General features: G+C 42.3%; 1 protein-coding gene and 1 long non-coding RNA gene across 9 annotated transcripts in view; one reads left to right on the top strand and one right to left on the bottom strand.

Annotated features, from left to right (window-relative positions):
* The window catches only part of LOC134224821 (uncharacterized), a 225,942-nt gene that overhangs the window by 121,524 nt on the left and 80,708 nt on the right, over positions 1 to 23,710 (top strand). For all 8 annotated transcript variants that reach the window (XR_009983073.1, XM_062704425.1, XM_062704418.1 and 5 more), the window contains 4 exons: positions 1,609 to 1,841; positions 16,013 to 16,281; positions 16,335 to 16,414; positions 23,158 to 23,256. Coding sequence is in view for 7 of the 8 variants with exons in the window: in XM_062704425.1 (XP_062560409.1) it covers positions 1,609 to 1,841; positions 16,013 to 16,281; positions 16,335 to 16,414; positions 23,158 to 23,256 (681 nt within the window). In the remaining variant the exon portion in view is untranslated. The remainder of the gene's footprint in view (positions 1 to 1,608; positions 1,842 to 16,012; positions 16,282 to 16,334; positions 16,415 to 23,157; positions 23,257 to 23,710) is intronic.
* LOC134224822 (uncharacterized) lies at positions 16,770 to 18,447 on the bottom strand. Its single transcript, XR_009983074.1, has 3 exons — positions 17,515 to 18,447; positions 17,291 to 17,452; positions 16,770 to 17,225 (listed from the first exon to the last, which is right to left on the bottom strand). It is a non-coding gene; the product is annotated as an uncharacterized LOC134224822 (long non-coding RNA).

Genomic DNA, 23,710 nt, shown 5'->3' with positions numbered 1-23,710 from the left:
AACAATATACTCTTTGTCATCAACAGAGTTTGTAACTGACAAACGCACCTAGCGACAAACCTTTATCAGAAACCGAATACAATATGACAAGAATCATTTGCCTTGCATGCTCTGATATTTCCGAAAATACGATGCTAATTTTGTAATAATTCATCGATTCTCGAATATTTCCATAAAAGCAGAAACTATGATAGGATAAAACCGAAATTTGCTCTACAAATAATGAATAATAACGGGATGAAAAGTTGGCAACAAGATTGTCTTCTTTTTTTGTTGCTGACAAAATTTTTCGGATCTTTGTCATTATTATCTCCGACAAAAACAAAGCTTTGTCGTTGGTTCTTTTTTGTCGCTTGTTTCGCATGCGCATTCCAAAAAAATTGATTCCCTGCTGGGCATACAAGTACCATCGTGTTAGCCTCATGATATAGAGGTTGCTGACGTTCAATCATCTCTCTCTTTCAAGCGCCTACGAAGGATAGGGTTTGTTTTCATCGGGAAACGTTTCCCGATGAAAACAAACCACATCTTTTCAATGCGCTTGAAAGAGAAAGGTGATTGAACGTCAGCAACCCTTATACAAATGCAAAAATGGTAACTTGGCTTAGAAACCTTGCAGTTAATAACTGTGCAAGAGCTGAATGAACACTAAGCTGCGAGGCGGCTCTGTCCCAGTGTGGGGATGTAATGCCAATAAGAAGAAGAAATAACGAACAACGATAAAAGAAAAGGCAAAAACTGTTCCTTGTACACGGTTAGAAAGAAGTACGTAATATTAGGTAATTCACTCAAATACGGGGTTCAGTGTGGGAAGCCAAAATTAAGTTTTTTTTTTATATTGAGTAAAATTGACTTAATATTAAGTTAAATATACTTAATATTAAATAGAAATCAGCCAAAAGTTAGGTAATGGTTACTTAAAGTAAGGTACTTTTTTCTAGCCGTGTATACCAAGTGCGAAAAAAATAGAATCGGATAGGCAGCTTCTACAGAGAAGTGATGATTCTCGCTTCGTTCTCGCTCTTTTCATGTTAGGGAACACAGCTGTGCAGAACAAGATGAAATGCATCTACAGAACCAGCGCTCTCCGCGTTTGAAAGCTTTTTAAAATAAATTTATCATGAGGTATGCCTCCCGAATCAGTTCTTTATCATGACAGCTTGCGAAAAAAAGTCTCTCGAGATGATAAGTGAGAGATTTTTTCATTCTTTTTTTGGATTCAATCCCTGCCAGTTCATATTGGACGAACAGCTTGTGTATTTAGTACTAGTTTTCAGCAATTATACTTTTTCCGATGAAATCATGCAATATTGTCGAACATTTTATTTTATATGGCTTCAATTTTGTTCCACGAATAAAGGTCTTATAAATATACAAAAATATTGGAAGCCACAATGATTAAAATTTATGTCCGGTACGAACAGATTACCGAAAACAAGCGCAAGAATCAACCAATAATACATCTACATATTCACATGAAGATGTGAAGATTCATTGTAAAAAATGCAATGTTTTTAGCCGATATATTCATTCGACTATTTACATCTATTGCAGCCCGATTTAATACACATTTAAATAATACATATTTTTTGCCAATCTTTATTTCAGGTGAAGCCTATGCAACTAGGGCAATGTTTACCCAAATCGTGCTCCATCAGGGATGTATACCACATCCTGAAAGAAGACCCCATATCAAAAAAAATGTTGGATTCCAACACATGTCAAACAGGGAACACAACTCAGCACAACACTCTATCTTGTAATCTACTGGATGTAACAAACTTACGACTAGTACCAGGCAGCTACACATTACTGAACGACAATCGATTCTATTTTTTAAGGTATGTATATTGTAAAATAGTGAATTGAATTCTATCGAATTTGTGTTCAATTAGGTAAAATTACCAATGAAGCACCCTTTAGTGAAATTTTCATAGCATAAAGGCTCCCCCAGACCTAAGTGATTTCATCGTCGCGACCGCGACAACTACTGTCGTAATCTGGAAAAGTGACGTATACGCCATTTTCCAAAAATGGTGTTAACGAGTAGTACTCATCGAGCTCTTTAACAGAAAAATGGAAAACATGCTTGTTGTAATTTGGCGCATACGTCACTTTTTCAGATTACGGCAGACTAGTCGCCGCGATTCTATCGTCGGATCGCTGCCGGCAATGTTCCATTCCTTGTATGGATAAATCACCCGATGGGGAAAGCTCCGACCTTTTTTTACAAGGAGTAATGCATTATGCACTGACTCAGCAGTCAGCACACGCGTAGAACTACTACAAGCTATCACATGGCAGTCTCCTGGAGTGTGGAACCACAGACAAACAGACGTAACACATTGAACATTCACTCATCAAATTCATCGTCATTCAAACACTAACGACATCTGTAGATTTCAGTTAGTTGGGCAAATCACGAACCAGGTGGCGGTAGTGAGCAAACGTCAGACTCGAGCAAATCCGATGGGAGCGCCACGAGTGATCGATTGGCCAACTAATGATTATTTGAATCGACCAGTAAATCATTGAACGATGGAAAATTTACGAGTGTTATGTCTGTTTGTCTGTGGTGGAACTCTCACTCACTAAACCCTTCTTGGGCACCAATCCTATTTTACCTCGGGACAGCTTTCCAGCATAACTTCTGAGGGATTTTTTTTTTCCAGTAGGGTGGGAATCTGCATCCAGACACCGGTGGGCTACCGGCGAACGGGGTTTAGCTATTGCCGACCCGCTAAAACCACCCTGTTCACAGACCCTGAGTCTCCCCGGAACAGACTTTTCGGCATTACTTCTGGGAGGGGTCCGTGCTACTACGCACGCCCACATACTAGCTACCCACTAGCTTCAAATCACAACTAGCTACCCGCTAGTTCCTCTACCTCATAACTAGCTACCCACTAGTTCCACTACTACTTAACCAACTACCCGCTGGTACCTCACCCTCGAGACTAGCTACCCACTAGTCGGCGCTATCCGACTGCTGCTCGGCGCGCCAATTGCGCTGCAAGATGCTGGCAATCTGAGTGGTAGCGGCCGAGACCGCGTTCCACTTATCAACCTCTTGACACATCCTCTGGATAAGATTATCCGGAGTAGTGTCCCTCCCGCACACCTCTAGCATTCCGCTTCTAACATCGACGAAACGAGGACATACGAATAGTACGTGCTCGGCAGTTTCGTCGACCCTGGGCAGTCCAGGCAGACGGGAGAGTCCGTATGCCCAAACCTATATAGGTACCACCTAAAGCAGCCATGGCCTGACAGGAACTGTGTCAGATGGAAGTGAACTTCCCCATGCCTCCTATTAACCCATCTTGATACGCTAGGTATCAGCCGATGGGTCCACTTACCCTAGAAGAGTTATCCCAGTCCCGTTGCCACTTGATAGTCGAAGTGACTCTAATGGCTTTACGGGCTCCTCTGGTTCCGCGCATGTCGAAACTCTCCTCGTCTTCCCGTATGACTAGTTCAATGGGTAACATACACGCAATCACACAAGCGGCATCCCGTGATACCGTGCGGTAGGCAATTATCACTCTGAGACACGCTAGCCTGTGTACACTCTCCAGCTTCTGCAGGTTACGTTCGACGCTAAGCGCCGAGGCCCAAGCTGGACCGCCGTATCTGAGGATAGATACTGCAACCCCAGCTAATAACCTGCGTCTGCTGGAGCGCACTCCCGAGCTATTGGACATCATCCTGGATAATGCCGCAATAGCTGTCGAAGCTCTCCTGCAGGCGTAATCTACGTGACTGCCGAAGTTCAGTCTATCGTCGATCAGCACCCCGAGGAGCTTCACCTCCTGCTTGGAAATGATCTCATAGTCGCCCACGCGAACCACTGCCTCCTGTACCGACTTACGGTTGTTAACAACAACCAACTCTGTTTTGTGATGAGCTAGCCCCAGCTGCCTTGAGCTCATCCATTCCTCTACTATAGCGATCGCGTGGGCCGCCGTAAGTTCCACTTCCTCAATCGACTCTCCGTAAACCTCCAGCGTTATGTCGTCGGCGAAGCCAACGATCTTAACACCTGGGGGGAACTTCAGTCTTAAAACACTATCGTACATAGTGTTCCATAGCACCAGGCCCAGGATAGATCCCTGAGGGACTCCTGCGGTGATAGAAGCACTATCCTCCCCTTCATCGGTCTCGTATAAGAGTACGCGATTCTGGAAATAGCTTTCCAAAATGCTGTACAGGCCCACCGGAATGCCCAACCGGAGTAACGTGAGCGCGATGGCATCCCAGCTTGCGCTGTTGAATGCGTTCTTGACGTCGAGCGTCACTATCGCACAGAATCGAGTTCCTCTCTGCTTGCGTTGTATCGCTACTTCCGCAGTTTTCACCACCGAGTTGATAGCATCCACCGTGGACCTACCCTTACGAAACCCAAACTGATTGCTTGACAGGCCGTTCGTACCTTCGGTGTACGGGGTAAGCCTGTTGAGGATAATCCTCTCAAGCAACTTCCTGTGGTGTCCAGTAGGCAGATTGGTCTGTACGCCGATGGGTCACCTGGTGGTTTCCAGGCTTCGGCAACAGCACCAGCTTCTGTCTCTTCCACCTATCGGGGAAACTGCGCTCGTGCAGGCATCTCTGCATGGCTGTCCTGAACATGTCCGGGTTAGCCATGATCGCTGCCTTCGTGTGCTGCCAGCTTTGTTCGTGTCAAGGGTTCAGGCCACCGCAAGCAACTCTTCGTTCGTCACCGCTGCCACTTCAGCCACTTCAGCACTCGCGTTCTGCGGTGCTGGGGGTGGCCAAGGGCTTGTGGCATGGGACGGGAAGAGAACCTCGATAATGCGGTTCAACCTTTCCGGCGACCGTTCGGGAGGCGCCAACCCCCCTCTGGTCTTCGCCATTACTATCCTGTAGGCATCGCCCCAAGGATTAGCATTGGCGTTCAGGCATAGGTTGTCAAAACACTTCCTCTTACTGCTACTGATGGCCTTGTTAAGGGCCAACTTCGCAGCTTTGAACGTCAAGCGGCGTTCATCCCTCAACTGCTCAGAGCGAGCTCTCTGCATCCTTTGCCTAGCCCTAAGGCAGGTTGACCGAAGGTCTGCGATTGCTGCACTCCACCAGTATGCTGGAGGTCTACCGTTCCTCGGTGGTGCCCTCCTCTGCATACTGGCATCGCATGCACGTGACAGGACAGCTGTCAGTGCGTCCCCTGTAAGACTGTCGGTGTTACCCTCCAGTCCCAGCGCCGCGGTGAATACTTCGCTGTCGAAGCTTTGGGCCTTCCACCCACGGACCTGACGGGGATTTCTCAACCTCGACTGCTGCACACCACAGCTGATCACGTAGCGGATGGCTAGGTGGTCGCTGTGGGTGTAGCCTTCGTCGACCCTCCAGTTCAGTCCCCCGGCTAGGCCGGGGCTACAGAACGTAACGTCAATGAACGACTCCACCCCGTTCCTACGGAACGTGCTGGTTGAGCCGTCATTGGCTAACACGACCTCCAACTTTGCTAGAGCCTCTAGCAAAGCTTGACCTCTCTGATTGGTGCAGCGGCTTCCCCATTCCACCGCCCAAGCATTGAAGTCCCCCGCTATGACAACCGGCTTCCGACCTACAAGGTCGGACGATAGCCTATCCACCATCCGGGTGAATTGCTCTATTGGCCACCGTGGTGGGGCATAGCAGCTACAATAGGACACCCCGTTGATCTTAGCTATGGCGACACCTTCGACAGGTGTGTGTACGACCTCTTGGACCGGAAACCGGCGCGTTGTGCAGATCGCCGCCATCTTGGAGTCGTCCGCGACCCAGTTTCCATTATTGACAGGGACACGGTACGGATCTGCAAGAATAGCGACGTCGGTCTCTGACTCAGAGACCGACTGCCACAGCAGCTGCTGGGCAGTAGCACAATGGTTAAGATTCAGCTGTGCTACCCGCACGGCGATTTCTTATTGCCACCACCGAAGGGACACCCATAACATGGTTACGGGCTTGCTTCCTACTAGCGCAGATAAGGCACCTTGGTGCTTTATCGCAGGCCTGCGCAAAATGTCCCTCCTCTCCACAACGACGACACAGGTTACTTCGGTCCGGCCCCTTGCACTCCCATGACTTGTGACCAGATTCGAAGCACCTAAAACACTTTTCGACTAAAGGTGGCTGGAATATGCTTACTGGGCATATTGACCATCAAACCTTTAGTTTCCCGACCGCCAGGACCTTTTTGGCATCCGCTACCGGTAACTTGAACCAAGCTACCTGCGTGCCAAAGGGTCCACCTCTAAGACGAATAGAAGACCGCTCGACTTCTATATCGCACTGTACCTTTAAAGACGAAATGAGGTCCTCTGCCTCGGTGACTTCATCCAGCTGTTTACACCGGAGGGTCACCTCGGTGCCCAGAGACCTCACTTCCACTCCCTCACCCAGGACCTCCTGGGCCAACCTCTTATAGGCGGTACCGCTCGCCTTTGCTCCACGCTTCAGCACCAAGATCAGTTCGCCTGCCTTGGTGCGTCTGACGCTTCGCACGTCCTCACCCAGTGTCGAAAGCTTTTCGGCACCTCGCATGGTCTTAAGAACGTCGGCGTACCTCTCTTTGTCGGTCTTGACCAACAAGGCTTCGCCTCTGTCCCTAAGTTTCCTTGCGGGGTGAGGACTCTCTCCCCTCTTCTTAGATCTGCTAACGAGCTGCCAGGGATTTTCGGTCCGCTGAGCAGTCGTCGCAGGTTGGCTACCACCACCCTTGGGTTTAGTAGCCTGGGCCGAACCGTTGCCCTTCCCTCGTGGTTTCGCCTGATTGGGTGCCCTCTCTCGACGATCGGACGCCCTGTCGGACTCGACCGTACCGCTGTCCGTAACAGTAAGGCGCCGCTTAACGTTACCGGACCGACTCTCTGACTGCTGCCGGGCGCGTATGGAGCGCGCCGCAGTCCCTCCCTCGCCGACACTCGGGGTGGTACCAATCACCTCTTGCGTCGAAACCTTCCCTCCAAGGAAGGAGAAGGGTCCTGCCCCCTTCTCGCTTCCAACCTCCCTCCTGGTGAGCGTGCCATGTTCGCGTTTTACCGCTTGAACCGACTGTCGAAGTACCAGAAGTTTCTGTTTCAGATCCTTGCTGATATTATTTCGACCGCTCGTGAACTCGATGATCTCATCGAGCTGCTTGGCTACTAACTGGATACCGGTTAGAGGCTCGCCTGGTGTTTTGACTGCCTGAGCATCGCCCTGGCTGTCAATCCCTCCCACTGGGGTAGTGCTAGTCCCGTGCAAACTAGCTACTGCCTCAGCACCATTCTCCTCCCTAGTGGGAGGAGACCTCGCTAGACCCCTACTTGCGAAGGGGTTTCCGTTGCGCCTACGGCGCCCCTACCTCTTGAAACTGGAGTACTTGACATAGCTCATGGGTCCCCCTTGCAGCTGCCATCGAATCCTACTGAAGTAGTCGCCTCTATGATCTCATGGTTGTCTATGCTTGCAAGCAAGCAGGGAGGCCATGCGTGGGTTGACACTTTCGTGTTCAGAGCCAGATCGGCGTTAGTCAGGGAGTTCATCTGAGCCTACTTCTGTCTGGTCACCAACCAGACAGCAGAATTGGACAGCGTGCCGCAAGGCCCGCCACGGTTTTATGGGACGGAAGGCAGCCTTGCCATTAGCCCACCCGCCGTTTCGAGTCGGTTTCACCCGGCTCTACTAAGGGAGTAGAATGACTCGGCTGTCAGCCCTCGCAATACACAATATAACAATATACAAAACACACAACCTTTAACACGCCTGCCATAACCGTAATTGAGACTTAAATGGCAGCCTAAGTCTCAATGCGCTACCGCGCTCCCTCGTTTGTAGTCCATTTAGCCGCCTAGCCCTTCAACTGCCGTTGATACGCTATCGTTTCCAGCGAGCACCGCGCGGAGGCGAACTACGCTGCCCGCCCGTCTGAGGGATAGGCTGTACTCAATGTACTCATTCACACAGGCACTAACACTCTACTGCCAAGCCTCGAGGAGTCAATAGCGGTAACTGCCTGGGCCAAAAGACACTCCTACCTCACGATGTGTAGTCCATGCACAAACTTCAACCATGCCTCGGGGTGACGATAGCAGTTTCCCGCTTCGACACTCCTTCTTCACAGGGGGCAGCAGGGACTTTGTCCAAGGGCTTGACGACCCCTCCCCATGGCCACTGCGAGTTAGACCGGGACCATCGTCCCTAACCCCTAATCCCAAGGCGTCAAGCGACCCGTGCCGAGGGGATGCATGGCCAGGGGGGTGAAATAATAAGCTAGGCCTTTAACGGAGCCTGTGGGGTACCTGGGCACCCCCCACAGTAATTGTCCCTTACCGCGTCATGCTGGGCTCTGACGTGGTGGACCTCTTTTCCCGAGCAACTCGTGGGATCAAAATGGAAAACCAAGACAATTCTTCAACTAGTGGTAGTAGTGTAGGCGACAACCCCTTCGCAAGAGGTGGGTTGTTCAGGTCTCCGCCTAGGAGGCCAGAGGCAATAGTCGGCAGCTCAGTGCGCAGCGCCAGCGTGGGTCACTTAACCTTCGTCTCGGCTAAAAAAACGCCGGTAGAGGTTATTGACGGCCCATGGCTTGCGGAGGCGATGAACCGCAAACGCGACGGGCTTTCGGCCTTCGAGGTGGCGACGGAACAGCTGGACGCCATAATCGACTTTGCGTCATCGAAGCATAATATCAGTAAGGACCTCAAGAGGAGCTTGCTGAAACTTCGAAAGTCGATGTTGGACGCCAAGCTGGAAACGGCGGTCGGGACGGCCAAGTGCGAACCCGTGAAATCCATGGAATCGAGGTTCACCCAGACTGAGGCCCAAGAATTCGCGGATTTGGGCAAGGTCGAATCGACCGAGCGCATGCCAGCGAAGACGGTGGTGCCAAAGTCTACCCAGACTGAGGCTCAAGTATTCGCAGGCACGTCGAGGGTGGCTGCCCCAACGGAGCAGACACAAAAACGGGGAGACAGTCTCCAGGGGATGAGCTCCTGGGGGCCGCTCCAAAACGCGGAGGGTTACTACATCGAACAAGGGTAGTGGGGCTGAAGCTGAACCTCGGCCAGGTACTTCCAAAACCGGCGGAGGAAGAACCTGGAAAGGTCCGTCCACCCAGGAAAGACGGTAGGAAGGGGTTACGGCAGGCTGAGAGCTCTCAGCCGCACCAGACCAGGGAAATAGAGGGGGGTGACGCCTCCTGGATCCTAGTCAAGAACAAGAGGAAACCGAAAACGTCAAGGACCGAAAAGAAGGCCCAGGCGAATGAGGGCAGCAAGAAGTCTAGTGTAGGCGCCAATCGCTCCGGGGCGATGCCCTAGTCATCAAGACGGACGAGGGTAAGTACTCGGACGTCTTGAAGGGGATGAGGAGTGACGTCAAGCTCGGTGAACTCGGCGCCGACGTACGTCGAATAAGACATACCCGGATGGGCGAGATGATCCTCAAGATGAAGCGGGGCGTCTCGCAAAAGGGCGCCGCCTACAAGAAATTGGCGGAGGAAGTCCTAGGCGAGACGGTCAAAGTGAGGGCGCTCACGACGGAGGTGAATCTAAGGTTAAAGACCTGGACGAGATCACCGAAGTCGAAGAGCTCGTCACGGCACTGCGGCGACAGTGCGAAGTGGAGGCGTCCACCGCAGCCGTTCGGCTACGGAAAGGTTCGGCATGGACGCAGGTAGCATTGGTTCGGCTATCTGCAGCGGACGCCTCCAAGGTAGTCAAGTTAGGGAGCGTCAAGGTGGGATGGTCAGTGTGCCCTGTGGGCATATACGACCAACCCGCAGTTTGCTTCAAGTGTCTGGAACCGGGGCACAAGCAATGGGACTGCAAAGGCCCTGACAGAAGCAATCTCTGTCGACGCTGCGGATTGGAGGGACATAAGGCACAATGCTGCACGAACCATTCAAATTGTTTGATTTGTAGGTGATGTCTGTTTGTGTGTATGTATGTATGTGTGTGTATGTGTACAAAATTTTACTCGCAGCTGTTGCTATTTTTAGCAAAATGTTCGTTATAAAATTCCATCTTTCTACGTATGTCTAGTTTCAAAGGCATTATTATGGATACTCATTTTGGATGCAATAATAGAAAAAGGGCACTTAAAGCATCAGTGAAAAATGTATGGACCTTAAACAAGCCGTATCAATGTATTACTATAAAGTATAGGTCAGAGGTTAAATGTAAAAAATATATACCGTTTTTTTTTCGTTGTTACCTACAAAAAATGCACTTTTTTCATAAAATGCGTCGGGGATACCCCTAAACATCATTTCCCAGAGTTGTCGTAGAACATTTTTTTTTGGTATACCCTAAACTTTCATTTGAGATTATGAGCCCCTAACATTCCAGACTTTGTCCAATTTTGGGACACCCTTGTATGTAGACATCTGTCAAAACGTAATAGACCAATGCAAACTCTAACTTAACCTCACTTATTTTGAAAGTTCACAGAGCTTGTTTACAAGATGTTAGAAGAAAAATCGATGAAGGGAAAATAAAATTCATGTTTTTAGTTTAAAATGGCTGTGATCCGAATATTTTAGTGTTATTCTTTGCATTCAGCATGAAACCAATCGCAAAGGACATCTACATGCGAATGCATAAAATGACGAAACAATTTTATCGGAAGCTGCGCCGGAGGCTAAGTCCCGGAGAAAAAACTCTGTGAACTGTCAACCTACGTCATCATGCACTGGTCTATGATTTTTGCTTCGTTGACTTTTAGCAATAGAGGTACGATTGTCGCTGCGGTTCCCTTTGGCTTTGTTATCGTTCCCAAACATGTTGGGTACCTCACTGTCAAAACGTATTGATTTTTCCTTCGTTGACATTTAGTGCCCTATCTTCGCCAGCAAAAGATGTTTCGCCAATGACGACAGCGACAATTTTCCTCTATAGTTTATTACCTCTATTCTTTTAGCGCCCTATCCTCGCCAGCAAAAGATGTTTCGCCAGTGACGACAGCAACAGTCTCCCTCTATAACAGCTGTTTTTCTCGTGTTTATGTAACACGTGTACAAACATTACAAATTCAGCAATATAAATTCAAAATCAAAATTATACATCACTTTACTAAAAAAACCTATTATTTAATTATACTATAGCATTACAAAAACAAACATGTATATGTATATGTACCAGTCTACGTTGGTTGACGAAAATAAAATAAAATTTATCTACTTTGACAATTAGTGGGAGCCCGTTTGTTTGGTAATTTCAGGCATAACATTCCGATGGGTCCCATCATCATTCCTACCTATTCTACTTTTTGGCTACCAGCGCTTTAAAACAAAGTTTTTCATATTATTCTTAAAACGTGTCGTTAGATTATTCATACCATTGCATTCTAAGCATAAAAAGCTGAAGAAAACACGAATGAAAAGTAAAACTTTTCAAACATTATTTTGTGTTCGAGCCTAACGGAATGTTCACGCAGAGTCATATGAAAACAAAACATAAAAAGTAAACAAACGGGCCACTGCGAAACGTCTCGTAAAATACCTTATAGACGATTCCAAGTAAAAATAAGAAGCAGGCACACGACGGTGTTAACTTTGACAGATCCTACAGCACAGCATAGGAAGCAGTGTTGGTAAAACCTCAAAATCTCAAAACTCATGGATGATTCAAATCAAGCGTGAGTTGAAACGCACCCAACTCAGCACCTAAAAACTCATGGATGAGTTGAATCATCCATTTGAATCATCGTAGGTTTTCTTTTGTTCTCTTTCTTTAAAAAACAGTAAATTTACGTTTGTCGCATAAAATATTAGACACTCTTTTATGTATAACCAATAAATTACCCCAAAGTGATTTCAAATGCGTTTTTAAACCAAAATATTTTTTGGCAAATGAGTGAAATGATGCGTTTTAGCATGAAAAATTCAAGCGTGATGCATCCCTTTAAAATCGCAGACGATTTCGTTCGCACGGGACTGCTCGTTGATTGAGATTCATGAGTGATTTTACCAACACTGATAGGAAGGTAATTTTAAGATGCTTAAAATAAATTCTTGACAAAATGTAATTAAAATCTGATTGATGTATGATACGGACAGGGCCGGATTTAGCCGGAAGGGGGCCCCGGGGCCGACGGTATGTGGGGGCCCCAAAATGTGCAAAATGGGTTGGGTTTGGTACATAAGATTTGTGGGGGCCCGGGACTTCCCCATGGACAATGGGGGGTTTGGGACGTCATATTGTCAGCTTCAGAGTTGAACCGGTAATGGCGATGATATGACCGAATTCACACCGTTACGCACTACTTTGGAGTATCCATATCCCAGCGTAACGGGACTAAGGCTCTGATATTGTTCCATAGGTCATTGCGCGCGGCAAACCTAACCTCACTATTTTGACAGGTACTGGTCCTTTTGTTTACGTTTCGGACTTCAAATTAAATCTGCATATTTCACGATGTTGAACACATTCCGTACATTCCGCATTCAAATATTGGTAATTATCGATAAGTTTAGGTAATTATCGATCAGAAAATTCAAAGAATGATAGAAATATCTCAAAGTTAAAATAAAGTCTTCTGTAAATAACAGGACCAGTATCTGTCAAAAGTCGTGCGTGACGTCACTGTGCAATGGAGTATTCCATCGATGCGTACATATGCACTGCGCTCAGTTAGGTAGCAGAATCCAGCATGTCAACCAACTGGGAAAGCGCATCATAGGGTAACGGTATTCCGTGTATAGGGTAAAGTGCCCAATAGTGGACCCACAATCAATAGTGGACCCTCCAGCCATTTTTACATTATTACAGCACAATGTAAACATTTTTCTATGAAATTCCATCGGGAAATCCTACCTTACAATCCTATGATTTGATTACATGCATTGGAAATGCTATGGAAAGTAAAATAAAATGTTTTTTTTACAATTCTATAAAAAATAAACACGAGAGTGTCCATTATAGGAATATTTTGGGGGGTCCATAATAGGGAAGAAGAACGTCCCGAAACGGAACATAAAAATCAAATCAAGTGTCGACTATAGGGAAGCAATTTCCTATTATGGACTCCCAAGGGGTCTACTATAGGGCGAATTCAGTCAGACTTTAAAATGTTAATTTTAGCGAATAACGTCGTGTATTTGAGTGTTTTATGTATGTATCGTAAAGAGGAGATGCAGAACTTGGTATTAGATGTCAAGCAGAATTAATATGTTGAAAATTTCTACTTCTTATGACAAAAAGAGCAAAATTTCGATACTAGGGGTCCACTATTGGGCATTTTACCCTAGAAAATCGAAAATTTGTTTTCAATAAAATGAAATATCTGCAGTTATCAGAGGTCGCAACTCATTTCTGATTAGTGCGCATGATAGTACATCCATGCGTGCATGATGCGCACTACTAATGAAATATTTCAAATTGTCGCGACTCGCGTCGCAGCGCGAGTGCTCAATCGCGCGGTCCGGTTTGGTGGCGGCCCGACAATACCAATAGTGGAGGTATTAGTAGATCCACAAAAGAAAATATTTTAAAAAAATGGATAAACTAATAAATTTGCTAACAAAAATGAGATTGATGTCATTTAACATCAACAATTACCAAATATTGATTGCACCACTATGGGTACACTGTTCCTTTAGTGGCGGTAAAAATTAATTTTGGTTCCCATAGTGGTGCTATCCATTGGTTTCTTATGAGACTCGCCACTATTGGTACAGTTGCACCACTATAGGCGAAGAAAAATAGAAGGGAGTAAATTTTGTTAAGGAAAATCATTGTTTTCAATAGTTTTTCAAGCAAAATCTTAAGATAAGTTGCATTTAACAGGATATTTCAAGCACGGCGAATCAACTGAAACCATCGTAAAGTGTATAAATATGATAAATCCAATTAAAACCCCACTACCTCCACTATTGGTGCTACCTCCACTAAGAGCATCATTACCGGTAGCGAGCATTTTAATCACCCGCGCAGCGCTTTCATTTTAGTTTCGTCACTCGTTTCCGTATCGGTCACTATTTTCGGCTCTCAATCTGGTTGCTGTATTCCGTACCGGTGACGTTTGACAGTTGACAGTTCATCAAATAGCAGCGCTCTTATCGCGCTACCAAATTTGGTCACCTGTCAGTCGCGCTACTGTTATAGCAGCGTGTTTAGTAGCGACCGGTAAAGTGTCAAGTAATGATACTGCGCTGCCAAACGGCTTAAACTCACCACCGGTAATCTTGCTCTAAGGGTACGGTTACCCTATGTAGTTTGTCCACTACCAAAGAATGCAGTACTCTGTCGAATGCTTTTGTGAAGCGAGGAAATATATTGCCGATTTCACCAATTTGAAGAGTTATGTGTAGATTGAATAGAGGTAATAAACTATAGAGGACGATTGTCGCTGCGGTTCCCTTTGTTATCGTTCCCAAACATGTTGGGTACCTATCTGTCAAAACGTTCTGATTTTTCCTTCGTTGACATTTAGTGCCCTATCCTCGCCAGCAAAAGATGTTTCGCCAGTGACGACAGCGACAATCTTCCTCTATAGTTTATTACCTCTATTGTAGATTGTGATTTGCCCGCTTCTTTTTCTCACACCCACTCTCATTTCGGGTTGATCGATTTTTGTTACTGAAATTTACCCAATTATAACCCATTACTCGTTAGTCACATGTAAGCGTGTACATTAAATCGATTCCCGCCATGATTTGACGTCTATTTGTTTTCAGATTGAGCACTCACACACAAATATTATACACGGAAAATCAAACTTTTTTGAGTGTATTGAGTGTGAGAAAAAGATGACTGTGAGAAAAAAAATCTTGCAAAACTCTTGTAAAGTGCAAAAAGCGCAATAAACCATGTTAGAATTCCGATATGATGTGATGTACATGCGAATAAAACGAATCGAAAATGGGGGTTTCAATCATTTCCGGCATGCAGCTCAGGATGGAAATACTTAGGTAGTTTTCCACGTTGTGAATATTCCCAGCTTTGTAAATGGGAATGATGGGAATGGGAATGCGACTTTCCAGGCACTAGAAAAAAACACCTGCGATGGAACGGTTGAAAATTATGCTTGCGGGAATGGAAATTGAATTGGCACAGTTCTTTACTAAAAACGGTGATAGGCGATCAGGTCCCGCACATTTGGACGTGTCAATTCCTTGAAGCTTGAGTTGCTTGGTTCAAAAGGATAAATATTGATTGGGATCATCGTCAAAGTCATGTAAGAGGTACATATTCCAATAGTGATTGAAAACATTATCTCTAGTATCTAAGTATATCTATATGTGTGTCTACGCACTGACTGTGCGTTACATCATCACAAGCTTTTGATCAAACTTTTATAGCTGAAGCTCGCTCACCGAATACATGTGTATTGGATGTTTGTATTGTGATTAGAGGCCTGAATAAGAGAAACGCGGATAGGTATGTGCCGCCAATCGAACCGTCAAAAAACAGCAGCCAATCGAGCAGGAGACCTGTCAAGCAGCCAAAATGTTGGCCCAAATATTGAAAACGGCCAAGTTCTATTTTATGCCATTTTTAAATAAACAAAATTGAATGTATTTTACACTAGTTTGCAATAATATGTGCAAGTAATTTATAGATTATGAAATGAAATTCCATTGTTTATTGGATTCTGTAGCTATGTGATGTGGACACATAAAATAGCGGATTGTGAGATTGTATCCACATAAATCATTTATTCCTTTTCATGTGTTGTTCTTTGATGAAGAAGATTGAATGCAGTGTTGGCAGAGTAATATTTTCTATCCGCGTTTCTCTTTTTCAGGCCTCTACAAAAAATTATACCTTCCATACAAAAACTGTTATGAAGTGGAGGGAGGGGTCTCAACTAATCAAATATGGCGTTACGTGGTTTGTGAAAGAACCACTACTTTTTCGCTTTTGAAAATTGGCCAAAACTTTGTTTTTTTATCAAAGGCCCCCTTGAAAAAAATTGAAATAAAAAAAATCTGGATTTGCCGCAATTCAAATGAAATGATATAACATGACAGTTAAATTTATTAAAATTATCTAACAATAAATATGAATATTTTTCTTTCCAGTTTAACCTTGATAGTCTTGATTACAACCGTTATTTTTGCAACCTATTACGAAAATTTTGTTGGAGCAACAATGAGTGACTCAAAGAATACCAAAGGATCGATAAATGCCAGCGAAGTAGAGATTGAGAAGCTCTCCGGCATGGAACAACTAGTCGAACCAGATGTCAAGCCATTAGAATTGAGTAGTTTCAATCGAAACAATAATAATGGCCACGAAGGGTCCTTCGTTAAAAGTGATGTACAAAATTCGAAAGTTGGGAAGCATTTGGGTGAGTTTTTTCCACATACATAGAATGTAATTCTAAATACCCATTCAAAACAGGCATCATATCGGAAATTCTTCTTTGTTTTGCTGCCGGATCGAACTCTACAACCATTTTATCTGTGGCAAAGGCTAATAAGGTGAGTGTTTTGAATGCCGTTTTAGAAAAGATACATTCATTTTGTTACCAATATCCTAAATCATGATCATGGACATAGTCAAACTGATATAAGGGAATTTGAATTTGAATTTGTTTGAATTTCGTCAACCGACGTAGAATGTACTTACAGTTAGAGGCCTGAAAAAGAAAAACGCAGATAGAAAATATTACTCTGCCAACACTGCATTCAATCTTCTTCATCAAAGAACAACACATGAAAAGGAATAAATGATTTATGTGGATACAATCTCACAATCCGCTATTTTATGTGTCCACATCACACACTGAAAGAAGCGACATGGTAACGCATACTATATCGAGGGTAATGTCAAAAACATTTTACCACTTGATTTCAGTAGAACGCAAAATTCTTTTGAAACTACTGTCTCAGCAGTTGATTTTACCATGTCGTTTTCAAAATTGAGAAGTAGTAGAATGAAATATGTTTACGTCATGGGTACTAGAAAACATGGCACTAAACAAAGTAAAATTTACCATGGATGATGGTTTCATACTACTATGCACGATAGATCGCAATCATTTATTTATGTTTCAGATTTTTGATTAGTGTACCGGAAGAAATAGAGAATGAATCATCTTTATTTAAACATATTTACGTATAAAAAATAAAAGATAAAACAATCGTGGATAACGTTGATGTAACTTCTTCATGGAAACTCCTCGCCAAGCATTCATTTTCCTTGTGGCATTCCATCTCCGACGGCTCAATAAAAAAAGTGATTGCTAACGAAAAGATGTTTTCAGTCGATGAGCAGGATGGTTATTTGACTCTGGAATATAAATGAAGAAGCGATACAGGTTTACCGTCCAATAATTTGTATCTTGGAATACATACCAATATTATTTATTCACCGCTTTTTCGGCCGGGTCTTATTTTATCTGCAACAGAATCCACGGACACTTTTCAACAAAAAATGGCCGTCACTTACGTCCTCGTAATAATATATCCAAACCACCGATTCCTATCTTTGAGGTCAATTCAATATGATTGCAGCACCTGTATAGAAATGATTTATTATGATGGTTATTAAAGAAATTATTGAAGGAAAAGAAACTTACCATTTTTAGTTTATTGAAGATGGCGTGGAGTGGCAAACTTCTTTAAAATCACAGCGGGATAGCGGGAACAGAATTGCATAGTTTGATTTACTATGGATATTCTAGTACGCGTGCAGTAATCTCCACTATGATTCAGTCATTATGAATGGAGTTGTATTTAGTTTTACTGCTACATTGTGGTACATGGGTCATAGTAAAATTGAACGCGAGTGAATAGTTCATGTTACCACGTAATTTTTTTCAGTGCATAGCTACAGAATCCAATAAACAATGGAATTTCATTTCATAATCTATAAATTACTTGCACATATTATTGCAAACTAGTGTAAAATACATTCAATTTTGTTTATTTAAAAATGGCATAAAATAGAACTTGGCCGTTTTCAATATTTGGGCCAACATTTTGGCTGCTTGACAGGTCTCCTGCTCGATTGGCTGCTGTTTTTTGACGGTTCGATTGGCGGCACATACCTATCCGCGTTTCTCTTATTCAGGCCTCTACTTACAGTATGTATAAATGTTGTTTTCTTAATGCTATAAAGCAGTGGCGTAGCCACAAAATTGATCCAGGGGGGAGGGGCGGTTCTGAACATTTTTTTCGTAAATAAAAATTTCTTCTAAAAATTTTGTCTCTTGGGACGGGGGGGTGTTATGTCCAAAACCACCCCCGTGGCTTCGCCACTGCAATAAATACATTATTTTAATGAATAAAAATAAAAACAGATTGGTCAAGTAGTGTATGATTTTATAATGTAATTTTTAGATTTTTAGAATATATTGTATTAGATTCTGCCGAGATATTGTAATTGACTTGTAATTGTAATTGTAAAGTCAATAGTTTCACAGTGTTGATTATGAATGGCCATCATCTGATTGAGCGGTTCGAATTTGGCATAGTTTGTGCTTGTGATTAGTTGAAATGATTTGTCGATGGCGCAGTTGTCGAGATGGTATGTAGAAAATTAATTTAGATAAAATATTTGTTGAATCAATACGCTGCGAAACTATATCGTTTTATAACAAAAGAAACTGTAGTAACCAGATAGGGAACCCCTGCTGGCAGTAGCATATCCAGAGAGACTCTAATGAAGATTTAGAGATCTGAGCTACTGTGTTTCTTTAGAAACATCAATTGTAAATAAAGACATGTTATCTGCATGTGAACCGAACTAGACGTGTTTTATTTGTCTCTGCAGAATGTTTCGCTTTTACCCTCAACACGCCTCCATTAGCGTGCATCACCTGAATTCTCCAGATGTTACAGTGGCGACGAGGATAAATATGTAGTGATTTGAGCGATAATTTCTTTTCACAACCTCGTGTTGCATCATTTTGGCGTGATTTTTTGTCTTAATAATACTAAGAAATGGAGTGTTACATTGTAAAGCAGGATGATTATTGAGTTTTGTTTTTGTGTATCGTGATTTTTTTTGTCATTTAAATTGTGATTTTTGCCTGCCTTTTTTAATGGATGTTTTTTAATTGCTGCGAAGATTGCGGATTTTTTCTCGGTGCTTTGATCCGCTCCCGTACAGAAGTCAAGTGCTTTTTTTTCATTTCGGGCATATTTTAGTAACACCGTCATACCCCATATCACACTGTACGATGCGTAGGATTGTGTCGTTGATTGAATTTTATTCTCTGTTCTTTTCTGTTGTGAGGGTTTTATTGTGTGTGATTTTTTTTGGCGGTCGTTTTTTTTTTGTTATATTGCACTTGTGGACTTTGGAGGCATGCATCTACTAAGTGCTAACAGGAGCATTGCATATTTAGTGTAAATGCGGATTGCTCATCTACAAACAGCTCAGGCTCCGTCAGTTGTGGCGCATTATCCGACAATAACTAGTATTTGGACCATTTAGCCATATTACACGGAATGGAAATCTTTCAGTGGCTTTGCTTTCTATGGGGTAATGTATAGATCAATGTGATCTATTGTTATTTAATATGTTTGCCTTATGTTGCTTTTATTTGTCCTATGTGGCAAAGTATTGTGTTTTTAGTTTGATTAGTATAGTATTTTCATGAGTTGAGCAAAATTTAAGAGATAGCATTTAGATTATATTGAGAACATTTTGTCAGGACATAGGGAAAAGTGAACGTAGACACTTTAAAGTGATAAGAATAGGAAGTGTATATGATAATAGTCAAACCATTTATGCAAAATTTTTGTAAGGCATATGAAAGTGTTTATTTTATTTTGTTTATTTTTTAAAGTTTTCATATAAGAATAGAAGAATAATTTAAACATAAAAGAGGAACGATTACTGATTGTACCATTGTTTGTATTTGTGATGTAGCCATTTTAAGAACCTTTTTAACCATTCTTGACCACATGAATGAAACTTTCGAAAAGTAATTAATATCGGAAAGGTAAAATATTTACATTCGAATAAGTCGCTGAAAATGTATTTCAGTCCGATAATCACAAAGAAGTGAATCAGAAAAATGAGTCTCTTCCTAAGGAAGGAGGAGTTGTAGTAACCAGATAGGGAACCCCTGCTGGCAGTAGCATATCCAGAGAGACTCTAATGAAGATTTAGAGATCTGAGCTACTGTGTTTCTTTAGAAGCATCAATTGTAAATAAAGACATGTTATCTGCATGTGAACCGAACTAGACGTGTTTTATTTGTCTCTGCAGAATGTTTCGCTTACCCTCAACACGCCTCCATTAGCGTGCATCACCTGAATTCTCCAGATGTTACAGAAACCATTGCAATTTCCCGACATTTTTCATAGTTTGAATGTTTGTAAGCTGGCAGCGTGCCTCATATGATGGAAGTGGGAATGTTGTCCAACCTAATTTACGAAGTGCTAATAATAGGAATTGTTTTTGTACTGATTCTAATCTTTCTTCATGTGTTATTGAAAATGGGGACCATACAATGCTGCAATATTCCAGTACATTCCAAATACATAAGCAATATAAAATGTTTTAATTGTGAATGGGTCATGAAAGTTATAGGAGAAACATTTTATAAAACCTATTATATTATTTGCTTTATGAATAATCGTGTTGTAGTGGTCGATGAACGAACGTTAGTTTGGAGTCTAAGATAATTCTTAAATACCTAACTCTATCACATTTTTCTACAACATGGTTTCCTAATGCAATTCATACATTTGAGGATGTTCTTTTTCTGCTAAATGGTATTAGGTTACATTTTTTCACATTTCGTTGCAGTAGGCTTTTATTGCACCATTCGTAAAATGTGCTTATTTCGTTCTGGAATATGTTAAGGTCATCTTTGTTCCCTATTTCCAAAAAGAGCTTCATGTCATCTGTATAGATTAGTATTTTAAGTTTTGAGAATGAAGGAAATGTCTTTTAGATATATTATGAATAATAGAGGTCCCAAATTGGAGCCCTGGGGAACACCGGAAGTTACCGGTTTAAATCCCATTGTTGTTAACAACAAAATGTGAAAAATGTGTTGTCAGTTAAGTAGGATTCCAACCATTGAAGGAGTCCAGGCTCAACTCCAGTTTTTTTTTTAATTTGAATAGAAGCATGGGTATATCTATGCGATCAAATGCTTTACTAAAGTCCGTATAAAGAGCTTCAACGTGGTTTCCTTTATCCATTCCATTAAGCATATAATCAACAAGTTCAAGTAAATTGGTTGAACTTGAACGCCCTTTAAAGAAGCCATGCTGCACGTCTGTAATTCGGTGTATTACTTGTTGAAATAATTTTTCGTTTACAACGGCCTCAAAAACATTTGGAATACAAGAGATGATAGCTAAAAATGTTCAAATATTACCCAACGAGAAAAGCGATGTCTTCAAGAAGCCACCTTCTTGTAACAAACTACAATAATCAATTACTCTCATCGGAATCAAAACGAAGAAAATATTTTTAGAAAAACAGTTTAAGTGAAAGCCGCTGGATTTTTATACATAGCTCACTTTCTAGATGGGCCTTAGCTGGTTGGACCACGGCCGGAACCACGGCTCAATTCATATAATATATTATATCAAAATGCAAATAGGATGCTGGAAACGGGATTTGACATCACTATCAGCCTATAGGCCATCATATGTGATGTTCAAATTGCTATTCACATTTATGGTTGTTGGAATTGGAAATTAATTGCCCAATATTATTTCGATAATGTTCAAACGGTGTCAGGCCATTTGGCCGAACGGTCATTAGGTCGAACGGTCATTAGGCCGAATGGTCATTAGGCTGAATTAGCAAAAAGAAGCAAAAATGGAAAAACGAGAAGTGCTGTCTTCTTTTTCCTTCTTTCTTTTTTTTCGCTCTTCCTTCTTCTTACTTCCTATTTCCTTCTTCTATGCTACTTATTTCTTCTTCTTTCTGCATTCCCTTTCCTTCTTTCTTCCTTCATTCTTCTTTTTTCTTGGTTCTTCCTTCTTCCTCTTCCTTCTTTCTTCCTCCTGCTTCCTTCTTTTTTCTTTTTTTCCCCACGCTTCTTCTTTCTACTTTCTTCTTCTTGTTTCCTTCTTCTTTCTCCTTTCTTCATTCTTCCTTCTTAATTCATTCTTCACTCCGTCTTTTTTATTCTTCTTTCCTTTTCTTTCTTCCTTCTTCCTTTTTCCTTCTTCCTTCTTCATTTTCTCTTCTTCCTTCTCAATTATTCTTTCTTTCGTCTTCATTTTTCCTTCTTCGCTTTTTTCTCCTTTTTAACCTCTTACTTCATCCTTCTTCCTTCTTCGCTTTTTTCTCCATGTTAACTTCTTCGTTCTTCCTTATTGTTTATTCCTTCTTCCTTCTTCTTTCTTCTTTCTATCTTCGTCCTTCCACCTTTTTCCTTCTTCCTTCTTTCTTCTTTCTTCCTTCTTCCTTTTTTCCTTCTTTCTTCTTCCTTCTTTCATCTTCCTTCTTTCTTCTTCCTTCTTCCTTCTTCTATCTTTCTTCTTTCTTCTTCCTTCTTCCGTCTTTCTTCTTCCCTCTTTCCTTCTTCCTTGTTCCTTTTTCCTTCTTCGTTCTTTGTTCTTCCTTTTCCCTTATCCCTTCTTCCTTCTTCCTTCTTCCTTCATTCTTCTTCCTTCTTCCTTCTTCCTTCTTCCTTCTTCCTTCTTCCTTCTTCCTTCTTCCTTCTTCCTTCTTTCCTTCTTCCTTCTTCCCTCTTCCTTCTTCCTTCCTCCTTCCTCCTTCTTCACTCTTCCTTCTTCATTTTTCCTTCTTCCTTCTTCCTTCTTCCTTCTTCTTTCTTCCTTCTTCCTTCTTCCTTCTTCCATCTTCCTTCTTCCTTCTTCCTTTTTCTTTCTTCCTTTTTCTTCCTTCCTTCTTTCTTCATTCATCTTCCTACTTTCTTCTTCCTTCTTCATTCTTCTTTCTTCCTTTTTCCTTCTTCCTTTCTCCTTCTTCCTTTTTCCTTCTTTCTTTTTTCTTCTTCTCTCTTTCCACCCTTTTTCACCTCTCTTCTTCTTCTTTCTTCCTTCTTCTTTCTTCTTTCTTTCTCCCGTCTTCCTTCTTTCTTATTCTTTCTTTCTTCTTCCATCTTCCTTCTTCCTTCCTTGTGCGAGATATGGATGACACCCACCTGCTTCGGCCTAATGACCTAGCATCTGTGCAAACATATCCGTTAGAAAAAATTTACAAACCTCCACCTCTTATTGAGATACATAATATTTGAATAGGTCCTAATATATAGATCATATTTCTTTTTCTACAGGATTCGCTTACATGTATACATGGTTTAAGACTATACTCATTGTTGTGGACAATTATGGTACATACGTACTTACAACTATTTGCCGTTGGTGAAAATCGGGTAAGTTTAAATTCTAATATTTCTACGTTTTTTTGTGACTACGAATATATCGACTATTCAAGTGCTGTACGTATGCAAATTCTATCCCCAATTTAATTCACTAATATAGGTAGTGATATAGATTATCGTATTTATTATTGAATGACACTAATATCTCTCAACTGTGTTGTTTACTTTGGTTTACGGATCAAGGTTTAACGTGGAAAACGCACAATGTTACAAGTAAAATAAACTCTATTGCTTTTGCTCAGCGAAGAATTTGGAAAATATCACTAGACGTAGCCTGAAATATATATTATGCTTATATTCATCCCCATTTTCTATACATGATCTCAATATGGGGTGTTCTAAAACTATACTGCTAGATTTTCACTTGCACGAATTAAAAATTCAATCATAAAAGCTATAAAGAAGCTTCCTAGAGGCTATTCCCAACAAATCAGAAATATTGATA

Source organism: Armigeres subalbatus, chromosome 3 (assembly GCF_024139115.2).
Source record: "Armigeres subalbatus isolate Guangzhou_Male chromosome 3, GZ_Asu_2, whole genome shotgun sequence".
NCBI classification, from domain to species: Eukaryota; Metazoa; Arthropoda; class Insecta; order Diptera; family Culicidae; genus Armigeres; species Armigeres subalbatus.
Note: the sequence above shows the minus strand (reverse complement) of the source record. Positions and strands in the feature narration are given on the sequence as shown.